This window comes from Andrographis paniculata, unplaced genomic scaffold (assembly GCF_009805555.1).
Source record: "Andrographis paniculata isolate CXL003 unplaced genomic scaffold, ASM980555v1 Contig86END, whole genome shotgun sequence".
Classification (NCBI taxonomy): Eukaryota; Viridiplantae; Streptophyta; class Magnoliopsida; order Lamiales; family Acanthaceae; genus Andrographis; species Andrographis paniculata.
In genome coordinates, this window is record NW_026137624.1 from 6,187,213 (window position 1) to 6,205,536 (window position 18,324).

General features: G+C 29.3%; 2 protein-coding genes across 3 annotated transcripts; one reads left to right on the forward strand and one right to left on the reverse strand.

The window, feature by feature from the left end:
• Positions 1-1,744: 1,744 nt before the first annotated feature.
• LOC127242193 (NAC domain-containing protein 54) lies at positions 1,745-7,654 on the forward strand. The gene is given in 8 exon segments (XM_051261637.1): positions 1,745-1,778; positions 2,204-2,513; positions 3,719-3,999; positions 4,732-5,046; positions 5,803-6,240; positions 6,325-6,409; positions 7,112-7,386; positions 7,389-7,654. Coding segments are annotated over 7 exon segments (1,698 nt in total). The 5' UTR covers positions 1,745-1,778; positions 2,204-2,356; the 3' UTR covers positions 7,536-7,654.
• Positions 7,655-8,663: 1,009 nt separating this feature from the next.
• LOC127241914 (sucrose synthase 5-like) lies at positions 8,664-16,535 on the reverse strand. Of its 2 annotated transcripts, none has more exons than XM_051261184.1 (15): positions 16,259-16,535; positions 15,389-15,543; positions 14,729-14,924; positions 14,510-14,628; positions 13,682-13,898; positions 13,342-13,437; positions 12,319-12,495; positions 12,124-12,240; positions 11,883-12,049; positions 11,550-11,774; positions 10,238-10,804; positions 9,443-9,581; positions 9,109-9,197; positions 8,948-8,971; positions 8,664-8,859 (listed from the first exon to the last, which is right to left on the reverse strand). In XM_051261184.1, the coding sequence occupies exons 1-15, from the start codon at positions 16,499-16,501 to the stop codon at positions 8,841-8,843; spliced, it is 2,550 nt and encodes an 849-aa protein (XP_051117141.1). In that variant the 5' UTR covers positions 16,502-16,535; the 3' UTR covers positions 8,664-8,840. The 2 variants fall into 2 exon arrangements, with proteins under 2 accessions (XP_051117141.1, XP_051117140.1); XM_051261183.1 differs by having other exon boundaries at positions 8,948-9,007.
• Between the last annotated feature and the right edge of the window lie 1,789 nt (positions 16,536-18,324).

Here is an 18,324-nt window from a genome sequence, read left to right on the forward strand (position 1 = left end):
ATATATGTTTGATCATTTCCTTCGACTTAAATTTGGCCTTAATAAATCGAAGCTAATGTTGCATCACTTTTGCTCGGTTTCTTTTGAAATTTGGTTTTAGTATTCCGTTGTATATCATTTTTTTTTTAATTAGACAATTACTTCTCACTTAATGTATTATAAAAAGTTTAAATTTTTATTTAAAATATTATATCAACTTTTTATTTGTATTTTGTTGGTTAAGTTTTTATCTAATTAACAAAATTTTATATTTTAATTCGTTGCATTTAAAACATAAATACAGATTCGTTTCTTTTTTTTTTTTTTTTTCTATGCATCAAAGAATTTCACGATAAATGTTCTAATACAAGAAAATTTCTTGGATTGCAAGTGTGTCTTGGGTTTCGAAATTTGAACTTTTTATTTAAATAATGTTTTGATTTCATATATTGTGAAAAGTAAAGAATTGAAGTAGTAAAAAACCGTACAGAGACTAGAAAGAACACACCATGGTTAATTATTAATCTCTATTACAAAGATATGTAAAGTTAGGGATAGGGTGGGACATAATGATATGAAATTTTATGTAGCACGGTATCGTACTAAAAATTAATATTGATATGAAAAAATATCATATAAATTTTCAGTATATAAAGGAAATTATGGCATGCCTATTTTATATTTATAATGTAGCGATTTTTGAATAGGACATAAAACACACACAAAAAGATCGAGAAACAGAGAAATTACAAATATAACAATACTTCTACCGAATTTTTGCTATACTTATAATTCTATACTATTACCATACAAAAATTTACAATAAAATAATTTTTTTTTTTTGTTTTTTTTGTTTTTTTTTTTTTTGATTGGAGACAATACAAAATGATTTTGTACCGTAAATTATGATATATTCAACATTTTTTTAATACAATATCAATTGTATATCATTTTTTTGGTAATTTTTTACTACTATATAGAGAGGCAGGGAAGAAAGATTGTTTCTTTTTGAGTCGTGATTGTGAAGAGAAGCCGCCAAATGAATTCTTTCTTGATGGTTTTGCACATCTCTGGCGATTACGTTTACTTTTCCTGAAAAAGATCCAAAACCAATTTGATTCTATTTATAGATGATATTATTATTATTATTATTATTATTATTATTATTATTATTATTATTATTTTTTAAATAATCATCTTATTACATACATTTTTCTTATCATAAAATATTACAAATAAATACTTCATCAATCTCAAACACAGTGCAACGTTATTTTGTGTTTGACACGAGAATTTAGATGGAAAGTATTAAATATTTGAAATAATTTGAATTTAAATAATGTGATTGGAGAGAGAAATGATTTTTTTTTTTTTTATTATTTGAGTGATTTTGATGAGATAAAATAAAATGTATATTAATATATATATTATCAATTATTTCTAAATTTAAAAATATTGCAATGACTTTGGAACAAATAAAAAAAAAAATATATTGCAGGGTGAGACTACTTAACCCTTTTTTTTTTAATTTCAAAACTTATATGTAAATAGATCAGGTGGGTTATGGATCGAATGACACGCCACCACGTGGACCACTCAACCTCAGATTCCTACATAGGACATCTACCCAAGCATCGCATAATCTCTGTCCCAATCTACGTACCAAATACATACATACATACATACATATAGACATATATATATTTATGTACATTGTTTCGACACACGCAATTCTATTTTATGACTGCATATTCTTGGACAATGACAGAGAAAGAAATACAGAGAGAGAAGAAAGACAGGTAAAATTAAAGAATGCCAATTTTGATGTGCAGAAAAACTGCAATTTTCTATTTTATGAATTGTTTTGGTTAAAGATACAAAAAGTGAGGGTTTTAGGAGGTGGATTCCCCCACCCTCCACCCCACCCCACCTTTGATTTATGCCTTTTCTGTAATATAGTGTAATTTTTTAATCGTATGTTCTCTTTTTGTTCTCTTATAACATCACATGCCAAGACATGATCAATCCTCCCTTCTTCATTCTCCTTTTGCAATTTTCCTAAGTGTTTTGTGTGTGTGTGTAAATCTTCATCGATCACATTTTTAATCTTCTTATTTCTTTGGAGCCCTCGATCGAATTAAGGTTTCTTCATCACTTTCTCTTATATATTATTTATAGTTTAATAATTAGGGTTTGTTAAATTTTTCTTTTTCTTTTCTTGCAGGTGTGAAGTTCTTGATTTTTGCTTTTTGGTTCGGGTTTGAGGGCTCGGTGATCGATCTCGCGAAGATTTGCACACACATTTGAGACACGAATATTCGGGACAAGTTTGTCTTGTCCCATTGATATTTTTTTTTTTTAAGGTTTGTGATCATATATGGCACCGGTTTCTCTTCCTCCTGGTTTTCGATTCCACCCGACCGATGAAGAACTCGTGGCGTATTACCTCAAGAGAAAGATCAATGGCCGAAAAATCGATCTTGAAATCATTCCAGAGGTTGATCTTTACAAGTGTGAGCCATGGGATCTTCCAGGTACACATTATCAACATATATACACCCAATTTTAATTAATTTATTTTTATTTTTTTATTTTTTACATTGTTCAATTCTTGAAGGTCACAAACAATACTTTGCATTAGGTATATAAGATTATACATAAAAACATATATAGATTCTTTTTCTCTCATTCAAGTCTTATCAATTTTGTATAAGAAATGTTTTTAGCAGTATTGTGTAAAATTAAAGATTCATTACAGAAAAATAAAAAGTAGTAATATATATAGCTTGAATTTCAAGATGAAGGAAACCATGTCAAATAAGTTTAATATATATATATATATATATATATATAATTGTTGTAACAATAACATGTGTAAATTTTTAGCTTTATAAATTTCAGTGTCATCTTTGTTGATATGACCCAAGATCTTTACAAATCTTATTGTCTTGTAATTACAGTGTCCTATAAACAAATTAATAAAGCAAAGGAAAGATCACAATAATCCTACTTTTTTCTTCTTTAGGGCTTGCTTCTTACTCTATACACTTCTAGTCTTATTTACCTTTTTATTTTATACACACATTTGCGTGTATGAGAGAGAGATGTTATTACCATAGATACGCAAATTTTACTGTTTGTGAGATGCATTAGAGGCGAAATTAGAGATAAAATTATGTTAGCTACACGTAATTCATAGGAACGAAATTTCGTTACAACTATGTATATATTAGTGGACTAAATATTGACACTCACACATGGAACAAATTAAAGATGTGTATACATATATATATATATATATAATAAATTTATTTCAATATGAACATCTTTATATTATATGCTAAATTTTCACACCTATAATAGTATAATTTACACAAGAAAAATTTCCTTTTGGACAAGATTTTTATAAACCATGAGTATGTAGTTTTCCCTAAATTTAAAGGTATGTTTCTTTAAGGTTTAGTTTTGTCTCCTAATATTCATTAATTTTTTTTTTCTTAAAATCATAAAAGAACATAATTTTTATTTAATATATTATATATAAAAAATCAAAATTTCATTTAAAATATTATATCAAATATTTTAAAATTTTATTATCCCCAAACTCCATATCCAAATCCAAAACTTAAAAAACAAACCCTAAGTTTTCCAAATTCTATTTTTTGATATCGAATTGTTTGATGCTATTAATCAAAACTACATTCAAAATATTACATCCATTCATATCTTGAACTTGTAGGCAAGTCTTTATTGCCGAGCAAAGATTTAGAGTGGTACTTCTTCAGTCCTCGAGATCGCAAGTACCCGAACGGGTCGAGAACAAATCGAGCAACGAAAGGTGGATATTGGAAGGCGACAGGGAAGGACAGGAAAGTGAGCTCACAAACTAGGGCTGTGGGAATGAAGAAGACCCTAGTTTATTACAGAGGGAGAGCTCCTCATGGGATTCGGACACATTGGGTTATGCACGAATATCGCTTAGACGAAAGGGAGTGCGACACCCCCTCTTCGGGCTTGCAGGTACATACATATATCGATCTTATATTAATCTTGCATCAAACTACAATATTTAGTATTTCCGAATTCTACATTTCAAAATATTTTGTTTGCAATTCGACTAAATTTAATTAAACTCTATTTGGCTATGTTAGTTTTTACACTTTTAGTCAAGGATTTTCATTTAAAATATTGTCTTCACTCCATTCGAAATTAATTTATCTGTTTTAGCATTTTAATTTGTCCGAAATCAATTTATCTATTTCTTCTTTTTAATAACGATGATATTTGAAGAAAATAAAAAAGTACCTTTACATTTTAATTATTATATATTATAGTAATACCATAAACTTAGTTTTACTATATTATATTACTAAACAAACACATTCTATCCGAGATAGATTTGTCAATTCACCCATTTAGTACACTTATATTGATTCCGAACGAAGGAGTATCAAAAATCTATTTATTTTTTTTTAATTCAAAATATTATATCTAATATCCATTTATATCACACTAACTATTTATTTTCTTTTTATTTTTTTACTATTTTCAAAATAATCCAAAACTTGAAATATTTTCGAACCATAGTATATCTAAGCACACAATTACTTTTTCAATAGTGTTAGAAGATGATTCGATATTTACACTATAATTCAACGATTCAATCATAGTATCATGTTAGATCTTTCCATATATATTTATGCTATAAATTCTGATTATTCTTGCACCATTATTTTTGGACATTAATTGTAGGATGCTTATGCCCTGTGTCGTGTGTTCAAGAAGAGTTTGAACATCCCCAAACAGGGAGACACTTATGTTGCATCAGCTGCCAGTGAACGTTCCTCCAGCGTCGATCCAAACTGTGGGGAAAATTCAATTTACGATGAGTTCGACGCTGCTCCTAATGGCGGCTATCCTATGTTTCCGATGACATCGGGACACATGGCTGCCTCGGGTTCGTCGTCCCATGATGTAAGATGGACACAGTACATAACTGAAGAGGCATTTCCCTTCACCACAACTCAATACCCTAATTGCACCCCTTTGCCATATCCTCCTTCAAAGGTAAAAGAAAATTCCTTTTTGTTACTAAAAATTTGCAAATTTTGTCGAGAGCGCACACACACATATATATTACATTTCCGATGTCATAATTTGGTGTTTTTAGGAATAGTTTAAATTTGATACAAATGTTTTAAATATAAAATAGATTTCGATTGTAATATTATAAATAAAGATATTTACGATGTGATATTTTTTAAGAAAAATTATAGAAAAACAAGTGATTGAAAACATGTTAATTTGTTTAGTTTGTGTTTCGGTGTTATAATATATATTAATTTTGAATTATGATATGATATGATATAATAGATATATGATAATTTTAAATTGAAAAAAAAAATTGGTAGATAATACATCAAATTAAAAATTATATAATATGATAATATTTTGAATAAAAGATACTATATGATGTTTTTTAGGAAAAAAATTATAGAAAAATGCATAATTGAAAATATGTCAATATCTGTAGTTTGTGTTTTGTTTTTTAACAATTATAAAAAATTCTAAATTTTGATGTAATATAAATAAGTATTTAATATATTTTAAATTGAAATGAATTTGGTAGATAATATATCAAATGAAATACATGATGTTTTTAAAATAAAAAAATAGTTTGCTGTGAATAGGTTACCGATTTTTATGTTTTTTTTAGCTGTTTTATGTGTAAATAATTTCTTATTACATCTTACTTTCTAATCATATTTCTTGTTATAAATAATATATACATATTCTTAGTTTATTTATTTATTTATTTTTCAGGTAGACATAGCATTAGAATGTGCAAGGTTACAAAATAGGTTTTCATTACCTCCCTCTGAGGTTCAAGATTTTCCTCGTATTGATCCTGAGATGCTGCAACAACAATCGAATAATGGTCTCCATCAACATACAAGTGAACCTCAACCTGATATCATACAAGAAATACTTTCGGTTGCTCAAGCTTCTCGGAATCTTGATTATAATTCCGGGACATGGGATGGAATTACTCCTTCTGGGGTTGATGATTTTTCCTTCTTCTTCCACGACAATAATGGACAAGACATTCCGAATTTCTCCAAATATGACAACTTAGGACAAGATCAAAATCACCACATTCCCCGGCCCATTGATATCGAAGATGATACTGATGCATTCCGAACAGGGCGAATGGTTGAGAACTTGCGATGGATTGGAATGTCTAACAAGGAACTCGAGAAGGTAATCAATTTTTCTTCGATGATTTTGATTTTTCGATTTAATAACAACTTATAATATATGCGTGCTTATTGCTTGTCATAGCAGGCTTTCTCAGATGAATTCAAGACGATTCCTGTAATAAACAGTTCAAATGATCAACAAGATCAATATCAATATCATGATTTTCAAGGTGAGTTTAATTAATTTATTTCTTAATTACAAATTTACTCAATTATGTTTTTACAAGGCCTATATCTAAACCGATTTTTTTTTAAAAAATTTCATCTTGTACATATGCTTGATTATTACATTTGTCATATTATTTTGCACGGACTTAGATCAGGTGAGATTTATTGTATTTTTGCTTTTTTTCCATCCCGACACTTAAATAAGTTTTCGAAGTGGAAAAAAGCGAAAAAACAATAATTTATTGAATCAAAATATGATCAAATAAGATTATGAATAAAATTGCTAATCAAATATACAGACATGACTAAAATGAAGTGTGTTTAGTTGATTATTCTTTTTTTTTTTTGGTTTTGTTTTTAGAAATTTTGATTTTTGTTTGAATAGTAATCTTAATGTCATATTTGTTAAAGAAAATGATATAATATCTATAAAAAATTGTGAGTGTTAAATAAAAATAAAGCTAATGGCCAAGTGAATAGAGCCATAGTTTTCATATAAGCTAGCACAATATTTGCACTTTCTAAGCGTTGGTCGATTCAAATGCTCATATGGACAACTCCATCTATGCTTTAGAACATTGTAATTTAAATTTGTTTACATATCTATTTTCTTACAAGCTTTTTAGATGCAAATTCTACGATAAGAAGTAATTACATCGTTATGTCCTAACTTAGTTATTTCATGTAATGTTTTTCAATTGTAGGCGAAACTAATAATCAAACCATCAATGGGCTCATCACAAACAATGAGGCGAACGAGAACAACTCAATTGCACCAATAAATGGCAATGGAAATGACATCGACAACTTCTTGGATGATGGAGACAACGGCGACAATTTCTCCAACACCCCATGTTTCAACGTATACGAGAAGATTGAAATCAACCATGGATTGCTCATCTCAACCCGACAGGCTCCCAAGACATATTACCACAAGGTTGTCCCCTCGGAGACACTCCAAGTCTACATAAACCCTACAATGATGATTCATCGAAATATTGCAATGGTGAAACCGTCGCCGGGATCCATGAAGATGCCGGGGCACGGGTGTGCGCTCAAAAGCTTCGCTTCGTTCTCGAGAAAGATTATGACAAGAATGAGGTTAAAGTACATGAGATCCCAAAATAAGGTGTTTCTTAACCTTTCATTTGGAGAGGTTAAAAGTTTGAGATCTTACTTAACCTTTGCTTTGGCTTTGTGTTTGTTTTGGGTGCAAATTGTAGCACTTTAAGTTCTATTACATGGTTTTTTTTTTTTTTTTAGGTTGATTTTATGATAATTCATGTAGGGGGTGGGGATCAATTATACACACACTTTTATTATTGACAATATTTGTTGATTGATTGATTTAATTAGTTGGAGGGAGAGAGAAGTTAGGGTTAATGTTCTAATTAACTTCATTGAATTTGATGTTCAAGAATTTATAATTGTAAGATATATATATAATTAGGGTTCATATTATTATTGAGTTTGTTGTGTTTTGGTTGGTTTCCATGCATCTATACATATATAAGTATATATATTTATAAAATATTATATTCAATCATTATTATTTTTATTTAAAATATTACATAAACAATATATGTCATATTATAATTTTCACTATTTTCAAAATAATAAATAAGAACTAGATATTTTTAAAATCAACAATTTTGATATAAATATATTAGATTAATTTCATATTCGATAAAGTGGCCTTTTTTTATTTTTTTATTTTTAGTGTGTTCGACCTACATATTTACTCAGAGTACACTATTAGTAGGGAATTTCTAAGTTATGAAAAAAAGAAAAAAAAGAAAAAAAACCTTCTTTATTCTTATTGAAGAGACTAGCGAGTGATTTTTTAAATTTGTTCCATCGATATATATATATATATATATATTTTAAACAACAAGAGAAAGCAAGGAATAAAGTGATTTCTTCCTAAGATTGGCTACTGTCTCTTTGTCTTCTGCAATATCCCTTTTATGTCTATTAATAGAGTTCGTGTGATTTGAGAGTAGATTGATACTATTAAAAATTTATATAATGTTAGTTTTTTTGAAAATGTGAAATAAATATATTTTCAATGATATGGTAGAAAATATAATTTTATTCTCTTTAATTTTTAAATCACTTTTTATATGATGGAATTTTAGGTGTATATGGTCAGATATTTAAGAGTTGAATTTTGAGTTTTAAAGAATAAAAATTTAAAACTAAAATGTGATATAATATGATATACTTAGGTTAATTAATTATTAAAAATAATTACAGTAAACAAATTTGTATCATATTATCAATGTTAAATCACACATTTCATAAATCCCTTCTTTTATTTTTATCCATATTTTGTGATCTACAAATCTTTACATATTCACATAATTATTTCGATTACTTCTTCTGCACCATTTGTTCCATCTTCACATCCTTTCCACCATTTCTTGGGAGCCTTCACGAGGATCCAAACAACCTTAAAAATGCCAAACACCACTTTAGATTTTTCATAACCACAAATTACTCTATACTTCATTGAAAATTTATCAATAAATTACACATACCTTTGCAATGTAGATCGAGATCGCCTGGACACAAAGAAACAGTGTAATAATGAGCTGAATCTGCTAATACTTGTATTAATAAAAAATTTTTATTTTTTTATTTTTTACTTTGGTATATAATTTTGATCTAAAACGTTTCGAAAAATTTATAAAAATCATGCCTTTGTGAGAGCTGTGGCTTCGGTTTTGGCTTCTCCTTTGGAGGCTCTTGCGCAGGTGTTTCATCCTTCTTAAAGGTTATATTCTTCACCTGTATTCGATCTGATCAAATCGAGGGCTTTTTTCTTTTTTTTTTTTGTTAATGTCATTTGTAGTTCGAATCAAAGGGAAAATTTATTTGGTGATTTTTATTTTTTTTTGGTTTAAAGAGTGGTCCGCATATAATATTTTGTAAAAAAAATAATATATTTTTATAAAAAAATTTAAAATAGTATAGTAAAGAAACAAAAATAAATGAAATCACAAAAGTAAAGAGTGTATAAGTGATTAATTTACCAAGTTCTTGAATTGAAGATTGTAAAATGTCTGAATGTATCTTTTCTTGGCTTGCTTCTCTGCGCCGTAAATTTGCCTCCAGAATGTGTATATGCATCCCATGTTTAGAACTTTGTTCGCATATATTTTCCACGTATAGCTACAAAACAATTCAACAATGTTAGTTGATTCTATGAACAAAGTTTTCCCTAACACCAAATAGCCAGAAAAATCACACACACACACATATATATATATATATATATGGATAAAGTGTGTTTGTCTCCGCAATCAATTTTTTTTTGGAGAAATAGTTCCATGTCACCGAAAATGACACATGTCAATGATATGGCTTATTGGTACTGATTTCACGTTGATGTGTCTAATTTGTCAGCGCCACATGAGCGATATATGAATATTTTTAATTTTTCCCCATGTGGCACTGACAAATCAGACATGTCACGGCCAAATCAGCACCGGTGAGTGACATCATCAACATGTCATTTTTTGTGATGGATGATCATTTTTGCAAAAATAAATAAATAAATAAATAAATTGGTTGGCAAGTAATTTTCATACATAATCCATTTAGAGTCCTAAAGTGATAATAAAAACAATTTACTCTATATATTCATAATAAATATTCTTATAACTTTTATCCTTTATTCGAATGTTCTGAAAAAATAATCATATATTCGTATGTCACATTTCCAAGAAGATCAAAATACGAACGATGAATGAGATATAAGATTATTTTTATAAATAGTTGGAAGAGTCTCATTACTTATGAAACTATAAAAATGCGCGAAAACTTACCATTCGTTTATTCGTTGCAGGCTTTGGATCGAAATCGTGTTCCAATAATCTTGATTCTCTTTGCACTTCTGGAAGAAATCAGCGATTTTGTTGCTCGACTCGTCGCCATTAAGAGGATCAATGTGGAAGCCTGAAACCCCATCGACAATGATCTCGGCCGGGCCTCCTTGGTTGGTTGCAAAAGTGGGAAGACCACAGTTCATGGCCTCGATTACTGTCAGACCGAATGCTTCGTAGAGTGCCGGCTGCACGAAAGCTCCTTTAGTGTCTGAAATTGCGCGGTACAGCTCGCCATTGCGCTTCCTGTCGGTTTGCGCTGCGATCCATCGCATGTTCCCCTTGAGCTGATATTTTTCGATCAAAGAATGCATTTTCGTGATTTCTGATGCTTCTTCCCTGTCTTTGGATTTTGAAGGATCGAAGAAGCCGCCTACTATGACTAGATTGGCGAGCTCTCGAAGCCTCTTGTTTTTACCGTAGCACTCGGTTAGCCCCGTGATGTTCTTGATTACATCGAGTCTTGCCATCGAGAAAATTATAGGCTTTGTACGGTCTTTTAGGAATCCTCTGTTTTGGGAAGGATGGCGGGAAACATGGTTACAGATATGAGCTGATGAGGAATAATTTACAATTTGGTGTTACATGTAATAAATACTTGGTCTTGTTATCCATTTTGTTCTAACATTTAACACTCAGGAAACTAAATACCACAAATATGTTTACTTTAATTTTTTAATTTTTTTTTATAATTATACAATCCTCGTTATTTTATTTTATGATGTATACATTAAACTACTATTTAAGTAAAATTTATAATTTTGGCAAAATTATTTATATTTTTATCCGTGATTTAGAAAATTTACACTATACCTTTTCATAATTTATAAATTATATAAGACTTTATGGTATTTCAATAAACATCGCATAAAATCTTCTAAAAAATTAAATTTTGTGTAATATTTTAAAAAATATGAGATAGCTGGCTCGGATAGTTTTTAAAATATATTGAATAGTGGTATAGATTTTTCAATCCCATATGAATTATAAGAAATTTTGTTTATAGTTTTTTGCAAAACTTGCAATTTTGTTCAAAGTCATGTACTATTGATATATTGTAATTATTCTTACTAAGAAGAAAATAAAGATAAAAGTACTAGGGAAGAACGATACACTCTATTTACATAAATATTTTTGAAAATTTTAGAACTATTTATCAATAGTATATATTTCTTTTTATAAATTACGAAAAGTATAAAAGAAATTTACACTATCAAAATAACAAATTTCCATAAAAAAGATCGCGTAAACTTACATGTGTTCGACATTTTCGACTTTGCTGAAGAGTAGTTCTTCGATGGAGGCTCGGAAAGTGGTGAACCGTTTCTCTTTCTCCGTATGAGGGAAGTAGACCGACTGGTCCGCTCCCGGAGAAGCTATGTTAAACTTTGGATCGAATACATTGATTCCCGATACAACTCTATATAGCCCGGGAAGTGTAAATGCTCCGTGGCTTTCATATTGTCCTGGTCGATCTTTGCTGCAAATCGATGAAAATAAATAGTTACGATGTTGTAAAATAAAACTTTGTCATCCAACTTTGCAGTTACTCGAAAAATTTACTACAAGGTTCATCACATTGTCGTACCTGCCCGCGATTTCTTGGTACGTGCTAGTGATGACAAAATCAGCAGAGTTCATCGATATCAAATCTGCCGTAAACTGACTTGAGAAGTGATATTTCGTGTCGAACTCCTTCCACTTGATGTCCGAATCTTCGTACTTAGTCTTCTCCAAAGCATGTGCGATCGTTCCCTATTACAATGTAGTAACATCAGAATCTTCGCAATGGATAAAAATTGAATCGTGTCTTAACATTGTTTGCATACCAAAGTTGTGTCGAGTTTTCTAGCAACGAGCGATGCCACAAGATTTCCATCGGTGTAGTTCCCGATTATTAGGTCGGGTTTTCCTTCCATGACTTGGACAATTTTCTCGGAAGCATCCTGTTAAAAGTTCGAAACTATGTCAAGATTTTATCGCAGATGAAAATGTCTTGATCGATCCTGTCTTTTATTACAAACCTGAGCATACTTCTCCAAGTAAGGATATATGTCGAACCGCGAAATCCATTGTCGAAGAATGGCTCCATCTTCGGTAGCAAAGGGAACTCTAAGGATGTGGGAGTGCTTCGTGTTGTTGATCGCTTCGAATTCTACATTGCATTTGGTGTCTTTCGCATCGGGGATGAGTCTCGTCACCTACATAGTACGGCTTAGGATTTAGAAACGAGGATTCCTCACTTCTTTCTCTCGTTCAAACTATCGGCGTTGAGATATAACTATTTGTGAAAAGATTTCGATTAGGAAAACCTCAACCCTTCAATGTAGTCGTATGTTTATGGTCAATTATTACTTTTATTCTGTGTGCAATATGTATTCACTAAAAAAAATAATATATTTGTAACGGAATTCCGTCCCAAAAGTTCACGTAGCTAACGTAATTTCATTCCTAATTCCGTCTATAATGTCATTAGTAACGGAAAAAGTAGATTTAGAGACAAAAAAAGTTTTGTTACAAAAATGATTTTTTCTTGCAGTGATTTTGGCTCCGGCATTGCAAAAAATCGATGTTCTCATGTCTTGACCAAGACAATAGATCGAATACAAGATCAAACCATTAATTATAGAAATACTATCTCTATCCCACTTAAATGGTTTTAGAAAAAGAATTCCCAGTGGATTAAAGAATAATATTGATGAGTTTGTATAAGATAAAAAGAAAATAATAATATTATGTGAGTTTACATGTAATATGATGTCATTTTGATAAATAAAGGTAAGAATAACGTAAAAATTGTTGTTTAGGTGGGCAATCTTAAATTGAAAAGTGAGACTATTTAGGTAGGAAAAAGTAGTACGAAAAATATAAATGGCTGTTCAGAATTTGATTTTGTTATTTAATTCTAGTCTTTTGTTCGGTTGTGATGCTTTGCAAGAAAAAATAATGGATTTTTACTTAAAATTGTAAATGATTGTATAGTACAAAAGTATAAATTAAATTCAATAAAACAGGGCCTTAAAAATTTCCAATTTTTTTCTTCTTACCACAAGAATTTGAGGCTTCACATTAAGGCCTTGTTTCTTAATCCTTGCAAGTAATTCCTCTTCTAATGCAACCACTTGATCCAATACATAAACTACCTGCAAATACACAACGCAAAAAGTATATAATAAGCCTCCATTTAGATAGAGAATTTTAAAGCTTTGAAAAAATCCGAGAATAGTAAAAAATTAATATTTTGTGAGAAAAAATAAAAATATTTGATATGATATCTTTTAAAAAATTATTAGTAGTACCAAAAATTTTTAGAAGTGTCTATATAAACAAAGACCTTTAGAAAAGATCGTTTTTGAGTTAGATTGAGAAGATGTTCCGAGTTCATACCTGCCCGCCGGTGTCTGGCAAACCAAGAACATCCGATTGCCCGAAATATCCGTGCACAGAAAATAGCACGACGTTAAAGATTATAGGAAGCCTTCCAAAGAACTTCTCCATGTTCTGTGGATCGGGAGCTTGGTATATCTCCGACAACAAATGCATTGTCTCACGAACACTACCAGCGCTATCCCCCCACCCCTTCTCGAAGCCCCATTCTTTAAACCTGATTTTTGGGTATGTAGAATTTGATTATTAGCTCATTTCAAGCATGAAGAAGAAATTAAATTATGCTTGTTCGGGGTTTTTTGAGGGTTTTTTACTATTCGATAATTTTTTTTTCGTATAAAATTAAATATACATTTTAATTATTATATTAAAATTAATTTAATATTCAAAATATCACATTAATTTATATATATATATCAAATAACTATACAAATTCAAAATTTTGTTATTTAAAATTCAAAATTCAAGCCCCCGAACAAACGCATACACACAACTATTTAATTTGCAAGTAAAAGGACAGAAAATTGAAAAAAATGTCCCACATGTATACCTCATTATTACTTTTATTCTATATTTATCTTGGTGTCAAAATATATCATACATGCTGGCAAAAATCGCTATTTATATTATTTGACCGCGCATGGTGTGAACGTTACGCACCGCCAAGGAAAAAAATAATAACTTTTGCAAACATGTCAAATATATTTTATGAGCGAAATAAATATAAGATTAAAATGAAAATAAAGTATATATACAAGATATTTTTTGCAATTTTCCCAATAAAATGATATAGTTATAATTTTCTTGTCCTAAAACACACATGTTCACCTCATCTCGAAGCTTTGGTAAGGCGTGTCATGAGGTAGCAAAGACAGGGCAGCTTCGGCCACAATAAGCGCGCTTTGAAGCTTTGCCGCGGTGTTCAAAGTCTCGTTGATCATTAATTTCTGCAAAAAAGAAAAAAAAAAATCAGGACAAGACATACAAAAACTCGAATAGCACTAAGAATTAATGAGTTTCTTGCTTTAGAATGTGCCTCGATCTTACCTCGCCTTGGTGATTCAACGACATCAAATAATCAACGAGTGATTGCGCGCTTTCGGGGCTGTTTTTATTGACCTTCGTCGTGAGGAATTTCGAGATGTAGCTCACCCCATTGCCAATGGAGGAAGAAAGGGTGAGATGAGGCGTGGAGAAGTCCATTGCTCCAAAATCGATCTCGAGTGCATTTTCGTCGTTGGCCCTGCCAAAGTTCGTGATCATTTTAGGTGACCTTTGTGTTCTTTTGTGTATTTTTAAAGATTTTTTATTATTTAATTAATATTTTTTTCTATTAAAAATATCAAATTAAATATTTATATTTTTATATTATACTAAAAATTAATTTTATATTAAAAACATGAATGATATCTATTTATATAATTAAATAACCGCTCATAAAATTTTACTACTATTAAAAAATTTAAACTTAAAATCAAAACCTCAAAAAAACACAAGTTCGAGAAACTCACACTATTTATACAAAAAGCATTCCCTCTAAAACCATTGAATGAAAAAATTATATTTAATGATTTTTAATTAAAAAATATCAATGTATTTACATCATATTAAATACGGTTTAAATTCAAAGTTTTACCGATTGTAATAATCTTACATATCCATTAATGTGTATGAATTTTGATGATCTTGAATTATGATTTTTCTTACCATTGCTCATCTACAGTCATTTCCTTGTATTTAAGGTAATCGATCGCGGTTATTCCCTCGACAGAAAGATCGTTGGCGCTAACTCTAACGTACTCCCAGAATCCAGGCGATGGTCGGATGGCGAATGCCACATATGGTGGCACCACAGCTGCTTCCTGCATGTATATTTTTTCGAACTTTTAGCAGCAAAGATGATACTTTTTAAGAAGAAAACATATTTTGCTGTAAAAGATATATCGCTAAAATGAATATGAAAACACAAAAGAACATATATATTAACGAAAATTGTTTATATTTTCACATTTGTTTTCAAACTATTTATTCTACAGTAAAATATTTTTTCCTCTATAAATCATTGTGTTCAATTTTATATTCAATCAAAAAATATCATATTTATTTTTATTTGAAACGCTACATCAAATTTAATTTTTAACTAAAATTTTCAATTTATAAAACTCCCTAAAACACAAAAAACCATTCCAAAATACAAATACACCTAGCTCGCTAAAAAGCGATATAAACACGACACTCTTTGCTATTCTAAACAAAAATTATGGCTTTGTTTATATGCAATTTTTTTTTTTTGAATTTTTGTACTATTTATTAGTAATAATTTCTTTTTAAAAAATATCATATTAAATATATATTTTCTCTCATAAAATCATATTAAAATACTTTGATTTTCTCCCATTTCTAAAATTTTCCAAAAACCCTCTGTATAGACGAGGCTATGACTTTTGTCACAGTACCAATTAAACGACAATGTCTTAAAACTAAGTGATAAAAAATTTCATATACGGTGCAAAAGTTGCAATTTTCCCTATCCAATTTCACGGCATATATACAACAGACAAAATGCAATAAGATTACTTGAGTTGTGCACAAGATGTATCCGAGCAAGCCTTCGAGTAAATGTGTCCTTTCAGCGCGATCTTCGATCACTTGCTCCATCTCTCCCATCAAATGGGCGACTTTCATCAATCGTTTTCCTTTCTCGGTGTATTTGGCGAAGCATTTCTTCATGTAGTAACGGCTTTGGCGCAAGGCCTCCGGCATGGTGTCAGCTATTGTCTCCGACCTCTTCAGCGCTGCCGCCGGCACATTACTAGCCATCGAATAGCTTTCCTACTTGTCTGGAAAATGTGTTGTAATGGGAATTACTGATATATGGCCTTAATTTGGAAGAACTTTTTATAGGGATGAGATGAATTAATGTAGAAGCAAAAAGATGTAAGAAAGGGGACAAAGAACATTCCTTTTGGTTAGAAAAATTGATAGGAAAGGAATTTGAGTTCAAGGTTTATGGTAGCAATGGAATCATTCTTTTCTTCCCTTTTTAGAACATTGGGGCTTTGTTTGCTTTGGTTTTGTGTTTGTACTTTTTATTTGAATAATAATTGGATGTCATGTTTTTGTAAGATAGAATATGAGATTTCCAAATTTATTGGGTTTAATTTGTTTGGTTTGCTGTTTGATTTAAATAATACTCTATCCGTCCTTTAAATTTATTATCATTTTTCTTTTTAGTCCGTTAAATTTACTCAATTACTAACAAAAAGTCGACAAATTAATATTTTATTATTACCTTTAATTCAATTCTTATTTACTGTCAATATTTATTATTATTATTTTTAAAAGGACCAATATATACACATATATAATACATATATCTATTAAATGATCCTTTTTTATTTTGGGCCTTGGGCGAGGCCCTTTCCTTGGTATAGTTGGGAGATTCATGTGTTTGTTTGGGGGTTTGAATTTTGAATTGAGATTTGAATAATTGTATAATGTGATATATAAATAGACGTTGATACGATGTTTTGAATGTAAAATTAATTTTTAATATAATATAAAAAATAAAAAATAGGTGTTTGATTTGATATTTTTTTAGAGAAAAAATGGGATGAATAGTGTATTTAAAATCCAATCCCCAAACAAACACACCATTATGGACATGAGTTAATTTGTTGTTTTTTAATATGTTTGGTATTTGGATTTCTATGATAGTAACAAAATTAAATTAAATATAAATTTTTTATATAAAATTAATATTTAATATAATGTTTTAAATAAATAAAAAAGTTAAATATTTTATGAAATCACTTTATGTTCCACAAATTTAGTCCCATTTTAAAATATTGATTAAAATATTATTATCTGTAAACAAAGATCAATAAAAATTATAATATAAATAAATTATACTATTATTAATGTATAGTGACCACGTATCCTAAGTTCCCTACAATTATAATTAACAAAAGTCAGGTGTGTTAATGTCAACCTGTCTCACCTAATACATAATATATATATATATATATATTCCAAAGTAATTCAAAAGTGTATTTCAAATATATATCAATACTATTTAAATTTAAAATCAAATAAAAATCAAGCAAATTCACAATTTTAAATAATTTATTTCAAATTTATTTTACAATTGTACCGAAATATGTAAAGGCATCAATACATTTCTAAAAATTTACTATACTAATTATATACTCTCTCCGTCCCAGATACCGTGTATGTTACACTGTAGACACGGTATTTTAGGAGGGGTCTAATTAGTAGATAATTAAGAATGTATTAGTGAAAATAATTATCTTATAATATAAATAATTATAAATTAAGATTAAGATAACTAATTAGTTTAATTAAAATAAAGAAAAAATTTAAAAATTTAAAATGAGATTAAAGTGTGTAATCATTTTCAAAAAAGAAAAGTGATATAGTATGTGGGACGGACAAAAACGACAACGTAGATATGGTATCTGGTACGGAGGGAGTAATAAATATATTGAATAATGAAATATTATGGAATTATTATATAATATTATATAATCATATAATAAATTATTAAATTACAAAGTAAATATATTGAACATCCTTATATATATATATATAATCAAAATTTTATTAATCACATAAATATTGAA